At 39.6% G+C, this 19,600-nt stretch overlaps 1 protein-coding gene across 1 annotated transcript in view; it reads left to right on the top strand.

The window, feature by feature from the left end:
* The window catches only part of ACACA (acetyl-CoA carboxylase alpha), a 776,656-nt gene that overhangs the window by 282,070 nt on the left and 474,986 nt on the right, over positions 1 to 19,600 (top strand). The window contains exons 29-31 of the mRNA XM_075335853.1: positions 5,057 to 5,080; positions 6,227 to 6,370; positions 15,086 to 15,188. Coding sequence (XP_075191968.1) covers positions 5,057 to 5,080; positions 6,227 to 6,370; positions 15,086 to 15,188 — 271 coding nt within the window. The remainder of the gene's footprint in view (positions 1 to 5,056; positions 5,081 to 6,226; positions 6,371 to 15,085; positions 15,189 to 19,600) is intronic.

The raw sequence follows: 19,600 nt of genomic DNA, 5'->3' as shown, positions 1-19,600 counted from the left end.
GGCATCTAATCTGAGGCAGACAGGTATGATTATTTTCTGCACTCTATTACCTGTATGCCCATATTAATAGGTTAGACATGTCAAATGAGTGACAGATTCCCTTTAATCAAAAAATATAAAACAATGTCTAAATGTGTAAAAAGATTTAGTTAAACGCTGATCCACTCTGATTTACTGCCAATGGTAGATTTTCTTTCCTTGTTGGAAAAATTGTCTTTTTTCTTTTTTTGGCACAATCACGGTTGACTACAATTTTTTTTCCTCCAATATCTTTCACCCCCTACCCTCTTTTGCCCTGATTGTGTCTGATGGAAAAGTCTTTCTTTTTTTCTTCAACCGTATGAAATGTATAACTATATATGATAAGTAGCCTGCTGCTCCCTACTGTGAATTTGTAATAGTGGTTGACCTGAGAAGTATATTATATAGACTTTTAGGGTTACATACACTGGATATATGTACGTGTGTATTATATGTATGTAGATATATATATATATATGTATGTGTATGTGTGTATATATATATATTATACACACATACATGCTGTTGCTGAAATACAGTATATTAATTTGTATTCCACACTACCCATTTTTCACTGCTTGCACTAGAGAATAAGCGAAGTTCAAACTCATACACCTTTTCTTCATAGGACTAGTCTTTAGGACCCATAAATTTGCTCCCTGCTGTGGTTTCAACAGGCATGAATAAGAGGAAGTTTAAATGCTTGGCATCCATTGTTCAGCTGTCCCTTCTCGGCGTAGTCTAGATTTATTTTTCACATATTGCTGATGATTGCTGAAATGTGTGTCTTTGTAAGCACAAAGGTCAGTCAATGTACTGGAAAAGTAGTTTATTTTTATCAGAACACTCCTTTTTTCCAGGTATTTGTCCATTTTTATTGACCATGGGTTTGTTCAAGCTTCTTCCAATTGCATCTTGTGTTTTTTTTTAATCTCCTAATACTGTTATATTGTTACTTCAGTATATCTTCCTTGAATATTGATGCTCTAAAGCTGTTATTAGATGATGTTGCCATTAGCGGGTCAACTAGTAAATGTCATCTTAAGTAATCAATCTAAAATTTTGGAAAAGGCTTTGTTTAATATACAGAATAACAAAGCGAGGGTGCCTTTAGGGGAGCTTTGGTTGCAGTTGTCCAGTCTAGGATGGCAGATACAACTGCAAATTTTGGGAGGCCACTCCATTTCTTATCTTTGCAGACATGTCTTATCGAGATGCTTAATTTCTTTTGTTGCCTGGTACAAATTGCTTAATAGAAAACTCTTATATTTTGATTTAAAACAGATTTTTTTAGACAAGTACTGAAAAGAATGGATTGACATATAGTCTAAATGGAATAAGCAGAGGTTTGCAGGTATGGTAAGAAAAGATGTAGGTGAGAGGTTTGATCTAATGAGTCTAGTAGTCTAATATAAACAACCAAAGAATTTTATAGTGAGGTTTACTTTATATATAGAACACCATTAATTTCTACAGAGCTTTAGAGAAATGATCATGTTACTACAATAAGGCTGTAATCAGATGATCCCCAGTTTGACTTGCAGTATTGAAAATGTTTTAGCTATGTTGAGGCACATTAGAGGTTAATTTGTGCCCTCTTGATCTATCCATATTCAGCACTCAGCCAAATTCAAAGCTATTACGGCAGTACTCTGGGGCAAAAAGCTTTGTAAAGTTGCATAATTTTGGTTCAGCTGGATGTTGCTCCAAAATTATGCAATTGTTGGTTTCTCAACCTGTCCATGCCGATCTCCGACAAAGTGGGTGGAGCTGGGGAGGGACATGGGAGTGGCGACCACCGCTATGCCACAACACTTACTCCAGCAGGCACTAGAAATAAATTTGTGCCGAGTTGCATACAGAGGTGTACACCACTCATCCGGTGCTCCTGATTCTTGACAACGCGCAACTTCATGAATCAGGAGTGTCTGATTCCAGCACATTTTCTCATCAAAACTGGTGTGAACAACACATGAACTGGGGCTGATGAACCATGCCTGATGTATGAAATAATCTTTCCATAAATGTGTTTCCAGTTTCCTGTTTAACCTTTTTTAATGAAACCAACAAATGATATTAAAATCTAGAAGTTTTCTTTATTCATAGGATGCACAAAGATTTGTATCAGAAAAAGTTAAATCCTGGTCGCTTTAACGTTAAAAAAGATACAAAAGATTAATTTAACTTTTCACTTTTCTCATATTTTTTAAGTTTCTGTAGGATTGAGGATTAAGACATCTCTATGAAATTATTGATTTTCTAAAATCTTATTCAGTGCAAATTATCCCATAATACAACATTGGATTTTTAGCCCAGGCATTGACATAGTTCTAAGAAGTGCTGAACTTTGTGGTTTAAAATGGTGCTGGTTCGTTGATGAGGTGTAGCATCCTGAAATTCCCTATGAAATCTATATGCTATTAGCGTGTTGTCTTCTCTATTTGTTCTGAATCTTCTATTGGCTTTTCTGTAATTTTATGTATATATTATTGCTGGTTTTCTCCAATAACGAAGACCTTTACTTATGCATAAAGCAGAGTCTACATCATTAACTTCTCAGCAAGTGAATGTGTTTCTGGTGCCCCTCTCCCCCGATCTTCTCTACACCCCATTAGTTGCTGCTTTTTGTGCAAAAAATGATTTAACATAATGCACAGTGAAGTGTAATCATCGTCTCATAGTTTCCATTTTGCATATCTGTGCGTTTTCATCGTCCTTGCTGGTTCATAGATTATTACACATATGTAAAGATGTAAATAAAGATACCATGTTCCAAGTATTTACTTTTGCGTTTCATGTAAAGGCAAAATTGTACATTTGCTTATTATGACACAATCTGTCTTGCCATTTTATGTAAATTTTCTTTTAAAAATTTCACAAAAATCCATTTGTATGTAATCTGCATTAACCCCTTAACGACCCATGATGTACTAGATACGTCATGGATCGTGTGCTGGTAAGCCCCGCCCCCTGCCGGTGGCAGGCGGCGGCGATCGGCGCACATATCAGCTGTTATCAACAGCTGATATGTGTGCCTGCTAGCCGCGGGTGGAATCGCTTCCACCCGCGGCCATTAACCCCTTACATTTCGCTGCCAAAGTCTTGGCAGTGATATGTATATGGGCGCCGCCATGACAGTGACTTACCCCGCCCCCACCGGAAGTCACGTGACATGATCACGTGACTTTCGGCGGTTACCATGGTAGCACAGGGTCATGTGATGACGCCTGTAGCTAACATGAGTCACTTCCTCTCAATGCCGGAATACAGCCGGCATTGAAAGTGAAGCAGCAAATCTGCAGCTCTCAGCTCTGTAGCTGAGATCTGCAGATAGTGCAAAGCGATCGGATTGCTGATCGCAATAGCCCCCTAGGGGGACTAGTAAAATAAAAAAAAAAGTTTTAAAAAATTAAAAAAAAATTAAAAAACCTAAAAGTTCAAATCACCCCCCTTTCACCCCATTGAAATTAAAGGGTTAAAAAAATAAAAAATACACACATATTTGGTATCGCCACGTTCAGAAATGCCCGATCTATCAAAATATAAAATCAATGAATCTGATCAGTAAACGGCGTAGCGGCAAAAAAATTCCAAACGCCAAAATTACGTTTTTTGGTTGCCGCAAATTTTGCGCAAAATGCAATAACAGGCGATCAAAACGTAGCATCTGCGCAAAAATGGTACCGTTAAGAACGTCAGGTCGAGACGCAAAAAATAAGCCATCACTGAGCCTCAGATCCTGAAAAATGAGAACGCTACGGGTTTTGGAAAATGGCGCAAAACGTGCGCCACGTTTTTTGGACAAGCTTGTGAATTTTTTTTTAACCCCTTAGATACAAGTAAACCTATACATGTTTGGTGTCTACAAACTCGCACCGACCTGAGGCATCATACCCACACATCAGTTTTACCATATAGTGAACACGGTGAATAAAATATCCCAAAAACTATTGTACAATCCCACTTTTTTTGCAATTTTTCCACACTTGGAATTTTTTTGCCGTTTTCCAGTACACTATATGGTAAAACTTATGGTTTCATTTAAAAGTACAACTCGTCCCGCAAAAAACAAGCCCTCATATGGCAAGATTGATGGAAAAATAAAAAAGTTACGCCTCTCGGAAGAAGGGGAGCAAAAAACAAAAACGCAAAAACGGAAAGTGCCCGGGGGCTGAAGGGGTTAAAGGCGTTGACCACTACTGGACAACTCTAGCTTAATCAATTTAGGATCAATTTAAACTCCCACAACAGCTCCATTCCGGCCAGGCCCGCACCACTGTTCTGAGAGGTGGCATGGCATCCTGTGTCACATGTCGGCTGAACTTAAAGTGCAAGCACTCTTCAGGTGCAGCTGAAAAATATGCTGTCAGAGCGGACGTGCGCTCTGATGAAATGGCTGACAAGTGTCCGGTTGTTGGCGGCAGCCGGCACTTGAGACTAGAGCGGCTCTGCTGCGGGAGCTGAGTATACATTGCTATTATTTTAGGTAGGTCCTGAATTGATTTAGCCATGGTTGTCCAGTAATGGATAAACCTTAATTTACAATTTAAGATTCTACTATGATTTTACTAAAAAATTTTTAGTTCTTTTTATTTATTTTTTTTGAGAAAAAAAGACTTTGTGTTTGCTTATTTCAGCATTTCTTCACAAATATAAAAAAAAGACCCAGATAGAATTGTTCAGATTTATTAAATTCAAGCATGCATATTTTACATTGATGTTATCATTATGTGGCCTTACAAGTTATGTTCACTCGCAGCACATTTGTAGCAGAAATATTGAACATTTTACTGGGATCGTTTCTGCAGCATGCACATTGCTTTCTGCCAAACACATTCAAATGAACTGGACAGTTGTTTCTTAGACTACTAGGCAGCTTGAGTACCTAGCCGGACCTTACAGTTTTATGGGCAAATTTCAATTCATAACTCTTTCATCATGTTCCTGAATATCAGAACTATTGTTACTTGTTTTGTGCCTTGTGTTTTCTTTTTCATTGACTAGCATTTACATTATTTTTATTGTTTGATTTCAGGGGGAACATCCCTACTCTGAACAGGTATGATATTTATATTATTCGCTCAATAAAACGATTCTCATTACATGGTTTGTTCTGTTACGTGCTATTATACAGTACAGATATAGAGGACTGGTAGGAGTCTAAGGGTATATATGGGTATATACAGTATTTACAGGCAGTAGCTCTGTATATTTGTTACAGAAATATTTTTTACTAAAAAACATTTTAATGTATCGGAATTTAGTTATTTTCGGGACAAGCATGTTTTTCTACAATTCAGACATTTCTGCAAATAACCTGTGTGTAAATATATCCTGAGGGTGTGATTCAGTGGGAAATAAGCCACAAGCTAACTGTTTCAACTGCAGACAATAGCTTAAAGCGTTGTCCACTACTCAGAAAACTTCTTCTCAATAAGAGTGTTTTCTTTTGTTCAAGTAATTATACTCCTGTGTGCTGCCGGTGCCATTCCAGCGAAGTTGGCAGTCACACTAGTGGGGCTCCTAAGACTTTGTTACATCATACACGCCCAAATCGGCACTGGCTTCACTCTTCCCGCCTTCAGATGTATCAAATGCCTGACAAAGTCAGAGCTGGGGCTAGCTGGCCACTTCCTCTTGATGTTTGATACATCCAAAGACAAGGAGAGTGAAAGTCAATGCTGATTGGGGCACAGGGCTCACATGATGTAACAACGTCTTATGAGCCGCATGAGAGTGAGGGCCAACATCACTGTCTGTAACAGCAGTGTAGATGAGTATAAGTCTTTTTAATCGGGTCAAATACTCTGATTGGATTGAGAAGAGGTTGTCCGAGTTGTGGACAGCCCCTCTAATGGAGATGTTAAGAGTAGAATATATTCTATAACCATTATGGCTCAATGTAGGAGCCCTTTGTGTAACGTCCCAAAGTGGATACTTATGCCATTAGGAAGCATAGCATTTTTTAGAATCCAGAAAGCATTATTAAATGTAAGCCAGGAAAAATTAAATTGTGTGTAGAAAGCTGCAATAAGGGGAATATATATGGGGCATGTAGAGTTAAGTCGCTCTATGGCCCTGTGTTCCATGAGGTATCACCTATGTTTGGGCATATAATATTGATCCAGATAACAGTGGTTAATGATCTTGTCAGGATTATATTTGTTTTCTTATTAATTGATTTTATTTTCTTATTTCTTATCAGAATGTCATTTTCTTCCAATCTCAACCATTATGGGATGGTGCATGTTGCTAGCGTCAGTGATGTTCTCCTTGATACTTCATTTACTCCTCCATGTCAGAGAATGGGTGGCATGGTTGCATTTCGGACTTTTGATGATTTTGTCAGGTATGTTCTGTTTTTGTGAAATTTTTTCTGTAATTGAAAATCAATGGTAAATAGCGCTTTGGCCTCAATTAAATATGGCTGGAATTTTGTACGCCAGTCTTCATGAGGGGCATATAGAAATAAGATGCTCCGAATTCATTAACGTTTTCTGGGCCTCATTGTTATATTGAACTACTTCCAAGGACTGCATTAACAATGAATGAAAGGGGTATTACTTTTTGAGAGATTTGTGATATATCAAAATTATATTCTGTAAGTGTTTAAGAGATGCAGGTGCGAGTACCATGACTTCCACCCACCTATCTGGAAAATGGTGAGGATCTGCTCCTCCATCAGTACTGTAGAGAGGAGAAGGCCCCGTACACATGTAACCCTCTCCATTGAAGGCTATGTGTGTTGTAGTAGCTGCTGCACTTCACTATCCCCTTTAAAATAGTGAGCTGGTGTATAGGCAGCTCTGTAAGGAGGCTACATTTACACATACGTGTGAAGTGTCGGTGTGCTGTCCGATGTTTGTTAGTTGGTGAAAATATACTGTATTTTCCAAATATAACTATGGAAAAAATATGTCAAAAGAAAATATAGAAAGAAAAACAGGGTTTAGCATATATGTAAATAATGTCATTCCCTGAGTCTGCTCCATTCATACCCAGCCTTGTCCTACATTGAGGTGCATTATGTGCCTGCATCCCAAAACTAGTGCTGTTTTATTTTGATACAATTTTTTTATCTTATAGTTTGGAAAATAAAGATTATTTTTCTTGTGATAAAATAAACACCTTTACTCTATGAAAGCTCCCTACTTGGAACATGAGATTTCTTATTATTGTGCCTCTGAGATCTGAACTTTAACCCCTTCATAGCCAGGTGATTTTTTTTTTTCCAATTTTCATTTTTTTCCTTCCCTTCTTTTGAGAGCCATAACTTTTTTTTTTTTTCTTTTCTATTTTTCACTCATTTGCCACATAAGAGCTTGTTTTTTGCAAGGCGAGTTGTACTTTTGAATGACACAATAGTGTAAAGGAAAGCAGGAAAAATAATTCCAAATGTGGAGAAATAGTGAAAAAAATGAAATTCCACAATGGGTTTGTTTTTTATTTCATCACAATGTTCACTATATAGTAAAACTGATGTGTCAGTATGATGCCTAACGTTGGTACGAGTTCATAGATTAAAGTAAAGGTATACATGTTTAGTATCTAAGTGATGGAAACAAATCCTGGATTTTGTCCAAAAAAGAATGTTTCTTTTATTGTCATTTTCCGAGACCCAAAGCGTTCTCATTTTTTGTTATCTGGGACTCAGTGTTGGCTTATCTTTTGTATCTTAAACTGATATTTTTAATTATACTATTTTGTGTAGATACGACGTTTTGATCACCTGTAATTGCATTTTAATGCAATGTTGCGGCAACCAAAAAACATAATTTTGGCATTTGGAATTCTTTTCTCGCCACGCCGTGTATCGATCAGATTAATTGATTTTGTGTTTTGCTAGCTCGGGCATTTCTGAATGCGGTGATACCAAATATGTGTACATATACAATATACAGTATATTTTTTAATTGTCCTATTTTCAATAGGGCAAAATGGGGGTGATTTTAACTTTTTATTTTATTTTTTTTGTCTTATTTTTTAATAAAAAAACCCAAAACATTTTTTATTGATTTTACTACTTCATGGTTACACTATCTTAATACTTTTGCTACACCATCGCTGTAATCAGCAGAAATGCTCATCTCTTGTGAGTGCTGGCACTATGGTAGCGTCAGGGTTCATCAGTTAACCCTGCGCTACCATGACAACACATTGGCACCCCATGATCGTATGAAGGGGCCCTCAATGGTGGCGGAAAATGGCGCGATCTCCACCGCAACCCTATAAATTGCGCTGTGAGTGTTTGACATTGCAATCTAAGGGGTTAACAGGCGCGGGTGGATCTCCAATCCACCTGCACCTGTTAGCCACACATTTCTGCTGATCAGCCCGCAGTAACCTGAGGGACGTCCTTGGTTGTTAAGGGGTCAAGTGTAACTGTCGTTTTAATTTTTATTTCACAAATCAATAGTACACCCGAAAATAAACAGCTTTGTAATATTTCTTATCATACAAAATTGCTTCTTTCTCTGTCAGAATTGATCAGTCATTATCAAAATTCTCAATCCTGAGGTAAAATCTGTATTCAGTGAAGACTTTCCCATTACTGAGATAGGAGATGGTGGATGTTACTGATGAGATTCTATGTAGATAGATGGGGGAGGGGCGGAGCTATGCTAGCTCCTCCCTTTGCCTCTAGTTCCTCCCTTTTCCTCTAGCTCCTCCCTCTGTCTCTAGCTCCTCCCTTTTCCTATAGCTTTTCCCCTTTTCCTATAGCTTCTCCCTCTGCCTCTAGCTCCTCCCTCTGCCTCTAGCTCCTCCCTCTGCCTCTAGCTCCTCCTTCCTCCCATCTTCATAGAATCTCATCAGTAACACTGCCATCTCCTATCTCACAAGGAAAAAGTCTTTATATTACAAAGTTATTTATTTTCATGTGTACTATTGATTTATAGACCGACAACCATAGAAAAATCCCAGTTAAAAATAAAAAGTCACAGACCAAAATAACCACAAAAACAATAAGGTAATTGCAGGGTGTGTAGTAACAAATGCTAGGTGGGAGATAGAATCAACTGGCCCTAAATAAGCCCTACTCAATCTCTCCCTAACTAGCAATAAGGGTATGACGCCCTAGGGTTATGGCACCCCCATTCACCGACAGAAGACCCTGAATGACCCTAAATAACCCTGCAACGGCCATAACAAACACCATAAAATCAGAAAGTAATCCCCAACAGGGTAGGATGGAAAATCCGAGTAGATCACTTATCTGAAAGTGTCCAAAGATGCAGTCCCAAGTCATTCAGGGTCTCCCGTCGATTAATGGAGGCACCATAACCCTAGGGCGTCATACCCTCCATTGCTAGTTAGGGAGAGATTGGGTAGGGCTTATTTAGGGCCAGTTGATTCTATCTCCCACCTAGCATTTGTTACTACACACCCTGCAATTACCTTACTATTTTTGTGGTTATTTTGGTCTGTGACTTTGTTTTTTTAACTGCGAGTTTTCTATGGTTTTCGGTCTATAAATCAATAGTACACATGAAAATAAATAACTTTGTAATATAAAGACTTTTTCCTTACTGAGATAGGAGATGGCAGTGTTACTGATGAGATTCTATGAAAATGGGAGGAAGGAGGAGCTAGAGGCGGAGGGAGGAGCTACCTTATTGTTTTTGTGGTTATTTTGGTCTGTGACTTTTTAATATTACAAGTAAAAGTTAATTTGTAATGGGGATTTTTCTATGGTTTTCTGAATACATACCCCTTCTGTATTGACTGTGACCTTTTTTTACATACTATTGATTTATGAAATAAAAATTTAAATGATAATTACACTTTATATCACGTTTTTTTCTTTTGTGTAAACAGTGCCATAGAGGAAAAGAAACACAATATTGTAATGCAGTGCAGCAATTTCATTTTTACCTAACAGCAGTGAGAACAATCATTAGAAAGTATGGAGGTTTAATTACACCTTCAGTGATGTAAGAAGAGCTTGCAAACCACCTTTAGTTGAGTGTATTTCATTGTATCCTGTGGTCTTTGTGGTTGTTACTGCAGAGTTTTATTGGTTTACAATGCATTAATGCTGACTAGAAGAATGACTGTATGATTACGTGTAGTAGGCTAGTTGTCACAAACAGGTGTGGGGAAGGGTCACACAGAAATACCACTGCTGCCACCAATTTGTCACCAACAACCCTGCTGCCCCCTATCATCAGGACAATAATTCAATTGACCAATGATTAACGGAGAAGGCTGCAGCCGTTTCCATTACTAAGCCAATTATTCGGAAACTCAATGAGTGTATGATACGCATACAACCAATTCCAACACATGGAATATATTTATATACCCTGGTATGGTCACTGCAAAGATTAATAGCTGCAATAACCAGTTGTTTATACAGTCTGATTGGACACCTACTACAGATAGCGTATGGCTTTTTCGGGTTTGCAGTTAAGAGATCAAATGAAACGAAGCTATTCAATTTTATAGACTTTTATCTGACAAATAGGCATCGTTTACAAAAATATACAAAAGATTTTACAAAGCAGGCCAAAACAACACAAAATATACAATTAAGTAAAATAAAAAGGAATAATGAAAACAAATTACTAAACGCGTGTCACAGTAATAGCTTCCAAGCTTAAAGGAGGGAGGGACTCCTTGGAAGGGAAATGGACAGTATTAAAACCCAGCTGGCTGTACCACCAAGGTCTGACAACTGCGCAGACCTTCAGAAAGTTATGAAATTTTAGCTTCCAAGATATCTCCGCTCCTAAAGGTCCCAGGCGGGTAGATATTATTGTCATCTTTCCTATCATGTTTTTACCTGTTCATAGATAGATAGGTATCATGACTTGGCTAGTTTCATCTATCTGGGTGATATCCATTTGCTGGGCTTCCGCTCAATGAAGCATAATAGTGTTTTGCATTTGCTGCTTTATGATTTAATAAATATAATTTTCTTATCTTTTATATCAACGCTGTTCATAAAATAGCAATTCATAGTTTCTATCAGATGAAACAAAGGGATTTGAATTCTCTAGTTTTCTGTCCACATGGTCCTTATCTGTACCTGGTTGTAAATTTGCCCTTTTTCACATTCATGTACTTCAGGCTACGACTGGCCTCACAGATGTTGGGCATAAGTTTTTGTAAGTTTCCTTGATTACGAAAGGGAGGGGCCAGATGCATGTGGAGGTTGAGTGGATTGTTAGCTCTTGGTCTATTATAGAGAGAAATTAAAATTCATAAGATGTCTCATGACACTAGTAATAACTCTGATATTGAATCATGAAGTGAATGAAAGCTAAATGGATACTGCTAATGTTTCTTCTTCTCATCTGTTTCTGCATGACTCGCCACACACATTTTGGTTGTGGAAGCTGGTGTCTGTTTTGGGAGTGGGGAATATAGGAATCTGCTTGCACAGTAAGGAATGAAATGTCAGGAAGAATTAGGCATAACTGTCGACTATGGCCCAGCAGGGACCATCTTCTCTTGAATCAATGAGTGTGGCATCTGTCTTTCCATGTGTGCAGATGCACGACCCCTGGGAAGAGAGGTGATTACACAGCTCTCATTGCTCACGTCATAAGCTTTTCTGTTATTTGCCTAATAAAGGCTGATTAGATTAATGCAAGCTTTCTGCATGTCAGCCTCTAAAGCTTTAAAATTTTAACTTTCTTAAACATTTCAAATAAAGTTGAGTAGGCTTTACAAAGTACAGCTGGGGATTTGGGGAAGATAAAGCACTTTGCAAGGAAATTTTACAGAATTCACAAAAAGTGCAGCTAATTTTAAATGAGTCTTCCAGTTTTGGAAAATCCATGTCCCCTTGCTGTACTGCTGTACTTTAAAAACAAAAAAAAAACAACAAAAAAAAAACCTTGTGCTTTACTCATCCTTTCCTGGTTCAGCGCTGAGTCTTCACCACTGTTTTCAGTGCATGTTATTGTCTGCTTACATCAGTGGCACTGAAGCCAATAACTCAGCTTAGCGGCTCTGCCCAAGCTAACGGCTTGACCTGTGCTGAGCTCATTTATTGATTGTTTGCAGGACTGCAGACAATAATAGACACCAGGAGAAGGTTTGGAGACTGGATTTGGCGGGACGGGAAGAGTAACGTATAGTTTACTTTTCTTTAAAGGGTACCTGTCTCTAGATTTGTGCCTTATGAGCTGCAGCCACAATCAGTGAGACCTTATATATACCGCATTTCAGAATGCTGTATATACAGTGAAGGAAATAATTATTTGATCCCTTGCTGATTTTGTAAGTTTGCCCACTGACAAAAACATGAATAGTCTATAATTTTAAGGGTAAGTTAATTTTATTTCAAATCGTTTTTTTTAATTACTATTATTATTATTATTATTAAGTTTATAAATCAAGCATACATCTTGAACATTTATAAAGATTATAAAACATAAACCGTGATCTCTCAGTTTCAGAATGACAAAAATATCACATTGTATATTTCATTGGAACTCTATAAGCTATCCTTATGCTAACACTCCATGACAAACCACACACTAGAAATCAGAGTTCCAGCTAAACATGTCTTCCTGATAATTGACAAGACCAATCTCAGCATAAAACAATCCCCTTTTAAGTTATTGAATAAACATTTAAGAAAAAATAGAAAAATAGAAAAAAAAAACAGATATAAGCTTAGAAAAGAAGGAATCAAATAGAGAATAGAGTGAAGAAAGTAGGGTAAAGGGGGGTGGGGAAAAATAGGGGGGGAGGAGGAAAGACAAGGTTTCTCATCCCAAACAACCTGCCAGACTCACCGTGAACTCTAGGACTCCATGAACGTAATCCACGGTCCCCACACTGTGATACATTTTTCCATTTTTCCGTGAGCCCATTTAGTTCAGCTGTGAGTTCCTCCTGGGTAAGTTAATTTTAACAGTGAAAGATAGAATATCAAAAATAAAATCCAGAAAATTACATTGTATAAATTATATAAAAGTATTTGCATTTTGCAGCGAGAAATAAGTATTTTATCCCCTATCAAACATTAATAGTTCTGGCTCCTACAGACCACTTAGACACTTCTAATCAACTTGTTACCTGCATTAAAGACAGCTGTCTTAAATTGTCACCTGTATAAGAGACTCCTGTCCACAGACTCAATTTATCAGTCAGACTGTAACCTCTACAACATGGGCAAGGCCAAGGAGCTTTCTAAGGATGTCAGGGACAGGATCATAGACCTTCACAAGGCTGGAATGGACTACAAAACCATAAGCAAGACACTAGGTAAGGAGGCGATAACTGTTGGTGCAATAGTAAGAAAATGGAAGAAATACAAAATAAGTGTCAATTGACATCGATCTGTGGCACCATGAAAAATCTCATTTTGTGGGGTAGCCAGGATCATGAGGAAGGTGAGAGATTAGCCTAAAACTACTTGGGGGAACTTGTTAATGATCTCAAGGCAGCTGGGACCACTGACACCAAGAAAGCCATTGGTAACACATTACGCCATAATGGCATAAAATCCTGCAGTGCCCGCAAAGTCCCACTGCTCAAGAAGGCACATGTACAGGCTCATGTGACATTTGCCAATGAACACCTGGATGATTCTGAGAGTGATTGGGAGAATGTGTTGTGGTCAGATGAGACAAAAATTGAGCTCTTTGGCATTAACTCAACTTGCCGTGTTTGGAGGAAGAGAAATGCTGTCTATGACCCAAAGAACACCATCCCCACTGTCCAGCATGAAAGTGGAAACATTATGTTTTTGGGATGTTTCTCTGCTAAGGGCACAGGACTACTTCACAGCATCAATGGGACAATGCATTGGGCCATGTACCGTAAAATCCTGAGTGACAACCTCCTTCTCTCCACCAGGAGTACAATTACCAGCATGACAATTACCCAAAACATACAGCCAAGGCAACAAAGGGGTGGCTCAAAAAGAAACACATTAAGGTTATGGAGTGGCCTAGCCAGTCTCCAGACTTTAATACCATAGAAAACTTATGCAGGGAGGTGAAGCTCCGATTTACCAAGCGACAGTCTCATAATCTTAGTGATTTAGAGATAATCTGCAAAGAGGAGTGGACCAAAATTACTCCTGACATGTGCGCAAACCTCATCTTCAACGACAAAAAAATGTCTGACTGCTGTGCTTGCCAACAAGAGTTTTGCCACCACGTATTAAGTATTGTTTGCCAGGGGGATCAAATACTTATTTCTCTCTGCAAAATGCAAATAATTTTAGATATTTTATACAATGTGATTTTCTGGATTTTATTTTGGATATTCTCTCATTGTTAAAATTAACCTTCCCTTAAAATTATAGACTGTTCATGTCTTTGTCAGTGGGCAAACGTACAAAATCAGCAAGGGATCAAATACTTATTTCCTTTATTGTAAGAGCCCAAGCTGCTCTGTAGAACTTAAAACATACCTTTATAAAGCTTACCTCTGAGGCGGTACAGACCGATGGGGTTCGCTGCTCTTGGTCCGACGCCTCCTCCATCTTGTGCGATCGCCGTCCTCATCACCCAGCCCCATGTGGATGACCGCGTCCTATGTCCTAGACCTCCATTGCACTGCTGCGTATACACACTTTGATCTGCCCTGCTGAGGGTAGAGCAAAGTACTGGAATGCGCAGGCTCGAGGAAAGGTCAAAGACCTCCCGCTCATGCACACTATAATTCTTTGATCTGTCCTCAGCTGGGCAGATGAAAGTGCGCATGCACAATGGAGGCCTTTGTGTGGATGACGTAAAACGCGTCATCCACACAGGGCTGGGTGAAAAGGACAGCAATTGCATAAGACGGAGAAAGCGCCAGACCAAAAACAGTGACACCCATCAGACCGGACCGCCCCCTAGGTGAGTATTATAAAGGTGTTTTTTACGTTATACATAACAGCCTGGGCACTGATATATGTACAGAATTTTGGAATGCTGAATATAAGGGCTCACTGGTGGTTGCCGCAGCTCATAAGGGAAAACCTGGTGACAGGTTCCCTTTAATTCAAACCACAAGTAAGATACGGTAATAGGGGTTTTTGTGGAACCATAAATATAATGTTGCTTTATAGTGTACAAGAGAGAATTTATTGTGTGCTTCTTTTTTTTTTTTACAGAATGTTTGATGATGTCATGAGTTGCTTTTCTGACTCTCCTCCACAAAGTCCGATATTCCCTGAAGCGGGTCATCCTTCATTGTACGATGAAGATGATAATAAGGTATGTATAATAAATCCCATTATTGGTTTCCATTGTTGGTAATGGATTAGAGAGTCTCTAATAGAGACCAAAATAATTATTTAGTCTCATTTTTTAATGTACAATTTCACTCGTATACAGCACTTTTGGTGCCAACGCTGTCTGAACGATTTTATATTAAGTTTATGTTGCGCATTAAGAAAGAATATGACTTCGGTTTTGTCAGATTGGCTCTAGTTTCTGAGATATTTAATAATGAAAGAGAACATGGTCTGATCATACCACATCTCATGGGCAAAATAGTATAAAGACATTACAGCATTGGATCATAGCTGATTCTTTTTGTGAGGTACAACATTGCGCTGCCTGTTTTTAAAAAATGTTTTACCTCAAAGAATTATTTGCGATCCTGTGTTGTAATGTCTGTATATTTTTTACTTTCTCCCCAGCCCAGGAAATGTGGTAAGATCAGACCATGTCCCTGTCAGAAAAAGCCATTAAACAGCACATAGCAAGGACATATATAAGATTATCTCAGCGCAGGAACATTTTTTATAAACACATCCAGTTGTGGAACTTACTATTATTTCAAGATCTATTGATTAAAATTAACTTTGTTCTTGGGGAAACCGCTTTAATTAACACAACACAATTGAAAAGCATTCAGAATTGCAAGCACACTTTTTTTTTTTTTTTACAATTAGTAAGTAAACAGTCTAAAATCATACAAAAAACAAATAGGTGACAGTAAAAAGTTATGTGTGATTTCACTAATTAATACAATATTAATTACCCTAGGTATTGTTATCTCAATGCTTAAAAAAAAAACCCACAATGCGCTGTTACACTATTTTTTTTGCTGTGTATCATCAGACAATTATGTAGAAGACTCCAGCAGTAGTCTGCCATCATGTGTATGTCCCAACTGCCTTGATACCTCTCCTCCATCACCTTCATATACCGGTGGAACCTCTCGCCTTGTTCCTCGCTGAATTCTCTAAGCTTGTATGAAGATCTTTATGCTCATATTAACTCCCAAATTTAGGAAGTTGGTGAGCATAGTTTGCACCAATTCTTCATAATTGTCTCCTCTGTGATTACCCAAGTAGTTCTCCACAATAAAGACAAAACTCTTCAAGGCCAAAGCCTCAGTTTCATCCATGTATGTGGTAAAATTGGAATTGTTCATGAGTTTATAAATATGAGGACCATCAAAGATTTCAGCTTTCAGTTTTTCCATGCTCCGTACAGGGAATGATCTACAAATGTAGCTGAAGCAATTAACAGACTTGTCCAAAACCCCAACAGATTGGTTCATTAATCCCAGCTTAATATAAAGTGGTGCGAGAATGATTTTGTTCTTATCCACTAGTGACTTGTTGATATTTCCAATGCCAACAATCATTTCTTCCCTTGTAGGATATGTCACTTTTGTCCAATGATCTTGCTTTGCCATGATATCCTAGAGGCACATGAAACATGGGTATTTTGTGTATCCAGCTTGCTGTCCAAGCAAGAAGTTTTCCATTTTTAGATCAACACAAATTGACCACTAATGTTCATAAGAGATTTTCTGTAATACGATTTTTACATTTTCATATTCTTCTTTAAGTTTTGTTGAGTGAGCAGTGGAAAGAGACGGATAACAGTTACCATTGTGCAAGAGAACACATTTCAAGCTTCTAATGGAGGTGTCTATAAAAAGCCACTGGTCGCTATTCTATTAGTTCCATTTGAAGTTCAATTCCAAATGATATCATTGCAGTATACAAGTTCTTCCTCTTGGTTGAAATATGGGAGAAGCCTCTCCTCTCTTGTCCGATAGTCTGTAATTTTAACTTCCGCTTTTATAAGATTGTGCTCATTAAGTCTGGATGCTAAAAGTTCAGATACTTGCTTAGACAGATATAAGTCTCAAATCGGGTCATTGAGTACTTTTTGGCTTAATGGTTGATGCTTCAGAGAGCTTCCCTCAAATTCACTTCCACTGCTACTACCTGTTATACACTCCAATCCCTGACTCTCATGAGTTGGACAGTGGATGGTCTGGTAAACACTTGTGTGGTAACATGCCTTGTGACCGATCTCTCCAAGCACCGTGCATCTGGGACCGGGTGAGCTGTAGATCGCTCTTCTCAGATTCTCCTTCCGTGGAATCTGAGGAGAGCGATCCCTGCGGGTGCCCATCTGTGAGTCATAGCCCCTGATCCACCGCTGTCCTCCTCCATCTACTTCGCCCCTGCTCTCCCGCTGCGCCCCTGTATGTGACGCAGCTACTCTCCCGCTCCGCCCCTGCATGTGACGCCGCTGCTCAGGAGAAAGAGAGCAGCGGCGTCAGATGCCAGGGGGGCATCTGACGCCGCTGCTCTCCTCCCACTGTGCCCCCCCTTCATCTGACGCCGCTGCTTTCCTCCCACTGTGCCCCCCCTGCATCTGACGTCGCTGCTTTCTTTCTGCTACCTCCTTGTATCCGCCGCTGCATCTGCCGCTCCAATCTCCCCATCAGCCACCGCACTCTCCCCATCAGCCACCGCACTCTCCCCATCAGCCACTGCACTCTCCCCATCAGCCACCGCACTCTCCCCATCAGCCACCGCACTCTCCCCATCAGCCACCGCACTCTCCCCATCAGCCACCGCACTCTCCCCATCAGCCGCTGCGCCCCTGCATCTGCCACCTCACTCCCCCATCAGCCTCTGCCCCCTCCCTGATCTGCTGCCTGCTCTCTCCCATCCCCTTAATCCTCTGCCCCCTCTCCCACATCTCCCCCTCCCGGATTTACTGCAATCCTGCTACCTAGATCCATTCTGTAAGGTAGCTATCCCCAATTTCACCTCCAACTCCCCTTCCACCCTCCCCCCATCCTCCGCCGCTTTTGCATCCGTTGCGCCCTCACCCATCCTCCGCCGCTCCTCCATCCGCCGCACTCTCACCCATCCTCCGCTGCTCCTGCATCCATTGCGCCCTCTTCCATCCTCCATCCATCTTTTTTTCCATCCCACCTAGTCCCCCCCTTTTTGCAGCACATCCGTGCGTTCGTCCTGATTTTTTCCCTGTAAACTAAGAAAGAAATACAAATAAACTTAGTTTAGGGCCAGTAAAATTATACTGTAGTAATCGTCAACTACAGTATTTTTTTACTGAATACTGTAAGGATCAGCCCAGTGCCACACATAAGAGCGATGCACAAGTCTCACATCGCATCATCCGGCATGGTCGCTCTCTTCCAGACAGGAGTGTGCGGCTGTGCCGCGTGATGCGATGTGAGATTTGTGCATCGCTCTCACGTGTGGCACTTGCCTTAGTGTCAGTTGCAGGCGCTTTTTTACACATATATATATATATATATATATATATATATACATATATATATATATTTATTTTTTTTTTACTGACGTCTGTATTTTTTATTTCGCCAAACTAATATTTTTATTGTATGGGGGGTCTAGTTTCCAACATGGGGTCACATGTGGGGGGAGCTCCACTGTTTGGACACATCAGGGGGATCTCCAAACGCAACATGGTGCGGCTAACGATTCCAGCTAATTTTCCATTTAAAAAGTCAAATGACGCTCCTTCCATCTGGAGCTCTGCCGTGCGCCCAAACAGTGGTTTTCTGCCACATATGAGGTATCAGCGTACTCAGAACAAATTGCCCAACAAATTTTGCGGTCCATTTTATCCTGTTACCTCTGTAAAAATTAAAAAATTGAGCCTAAAATAACATTTTTGTGGAAAAAAAGTACTTTTTTGTTTTTATGCCTCAATGTATGAAGCACGTGAGGGTTCAAAGTGCTCATTACCCATCTAGATTTATGCCATGGGGGGGGTCTAGTTTCCAAAATGGGGTCACTTGTGGGGGAGCTCCATTGTTTAGGCACCTCAGGGGGTCTCCAAACGCAACATGGCGTACGCTAATAATTCCAACCAATTTTGCTGTGAAATGGCGCTCCTTCTCTTCTGAGCCCCGCCGTGTGCCCAAACAATTACTTTCCACCACATATGAGGTATCTGTGTACTCAGGAGAAATTGCACAATACATTTTATGGTGCATTTTTTCCTGATACCCTTGTGGGGAAAAAAGCTACTTGTTTGAAATAACAATTTCATGGTAAAACAAATATATATATATATATATATTTTCACGGCTGAACATTCTAACCTTTTGTGAAGCCTCCAGGGGTTCAAAGTGTTCAGTAAACATCTAGATAAATTCTATGAGGGGTCTAGTTTCCAAAATGGGGTCACTTGTGGGGGAGCTCCATTATTTAGGCACCTCAGGGGGTCTCCAAACACAACATGGCATCCGCTAACGATTCCAGACAATTGTGCGTTTGAAAAGTCAAATGACACTCCTTGCCTTCCAAGCCCTGCTGTGCGCCCAAACATTTGATTTCCACCACATATGAGGTATCTGTGTACTCAGGAGAAAA

The sequence above is a fragment of the Anomaloglossus baeobatrachus genome, chromosome 2 (assembly GCF_048569485.1).
Source record: "Anomaloglossus baeobatrachus isolate aAnoBae1 chromosome 2, aAnoBae1.hap1, whole genome shotgun sequence".
Classification (NCBI taxonomy): Eukaryota; Metazoa; Chordata; class Amphibia; order Anura; family Aromobatidae; genus Anomaloglossus; species Anomaloglossus baeobatrachus.
Note: the sequence above shows the minus strand (reverse complement) of the source record. Positions and strands in the feature narration are given on the sequence as shown.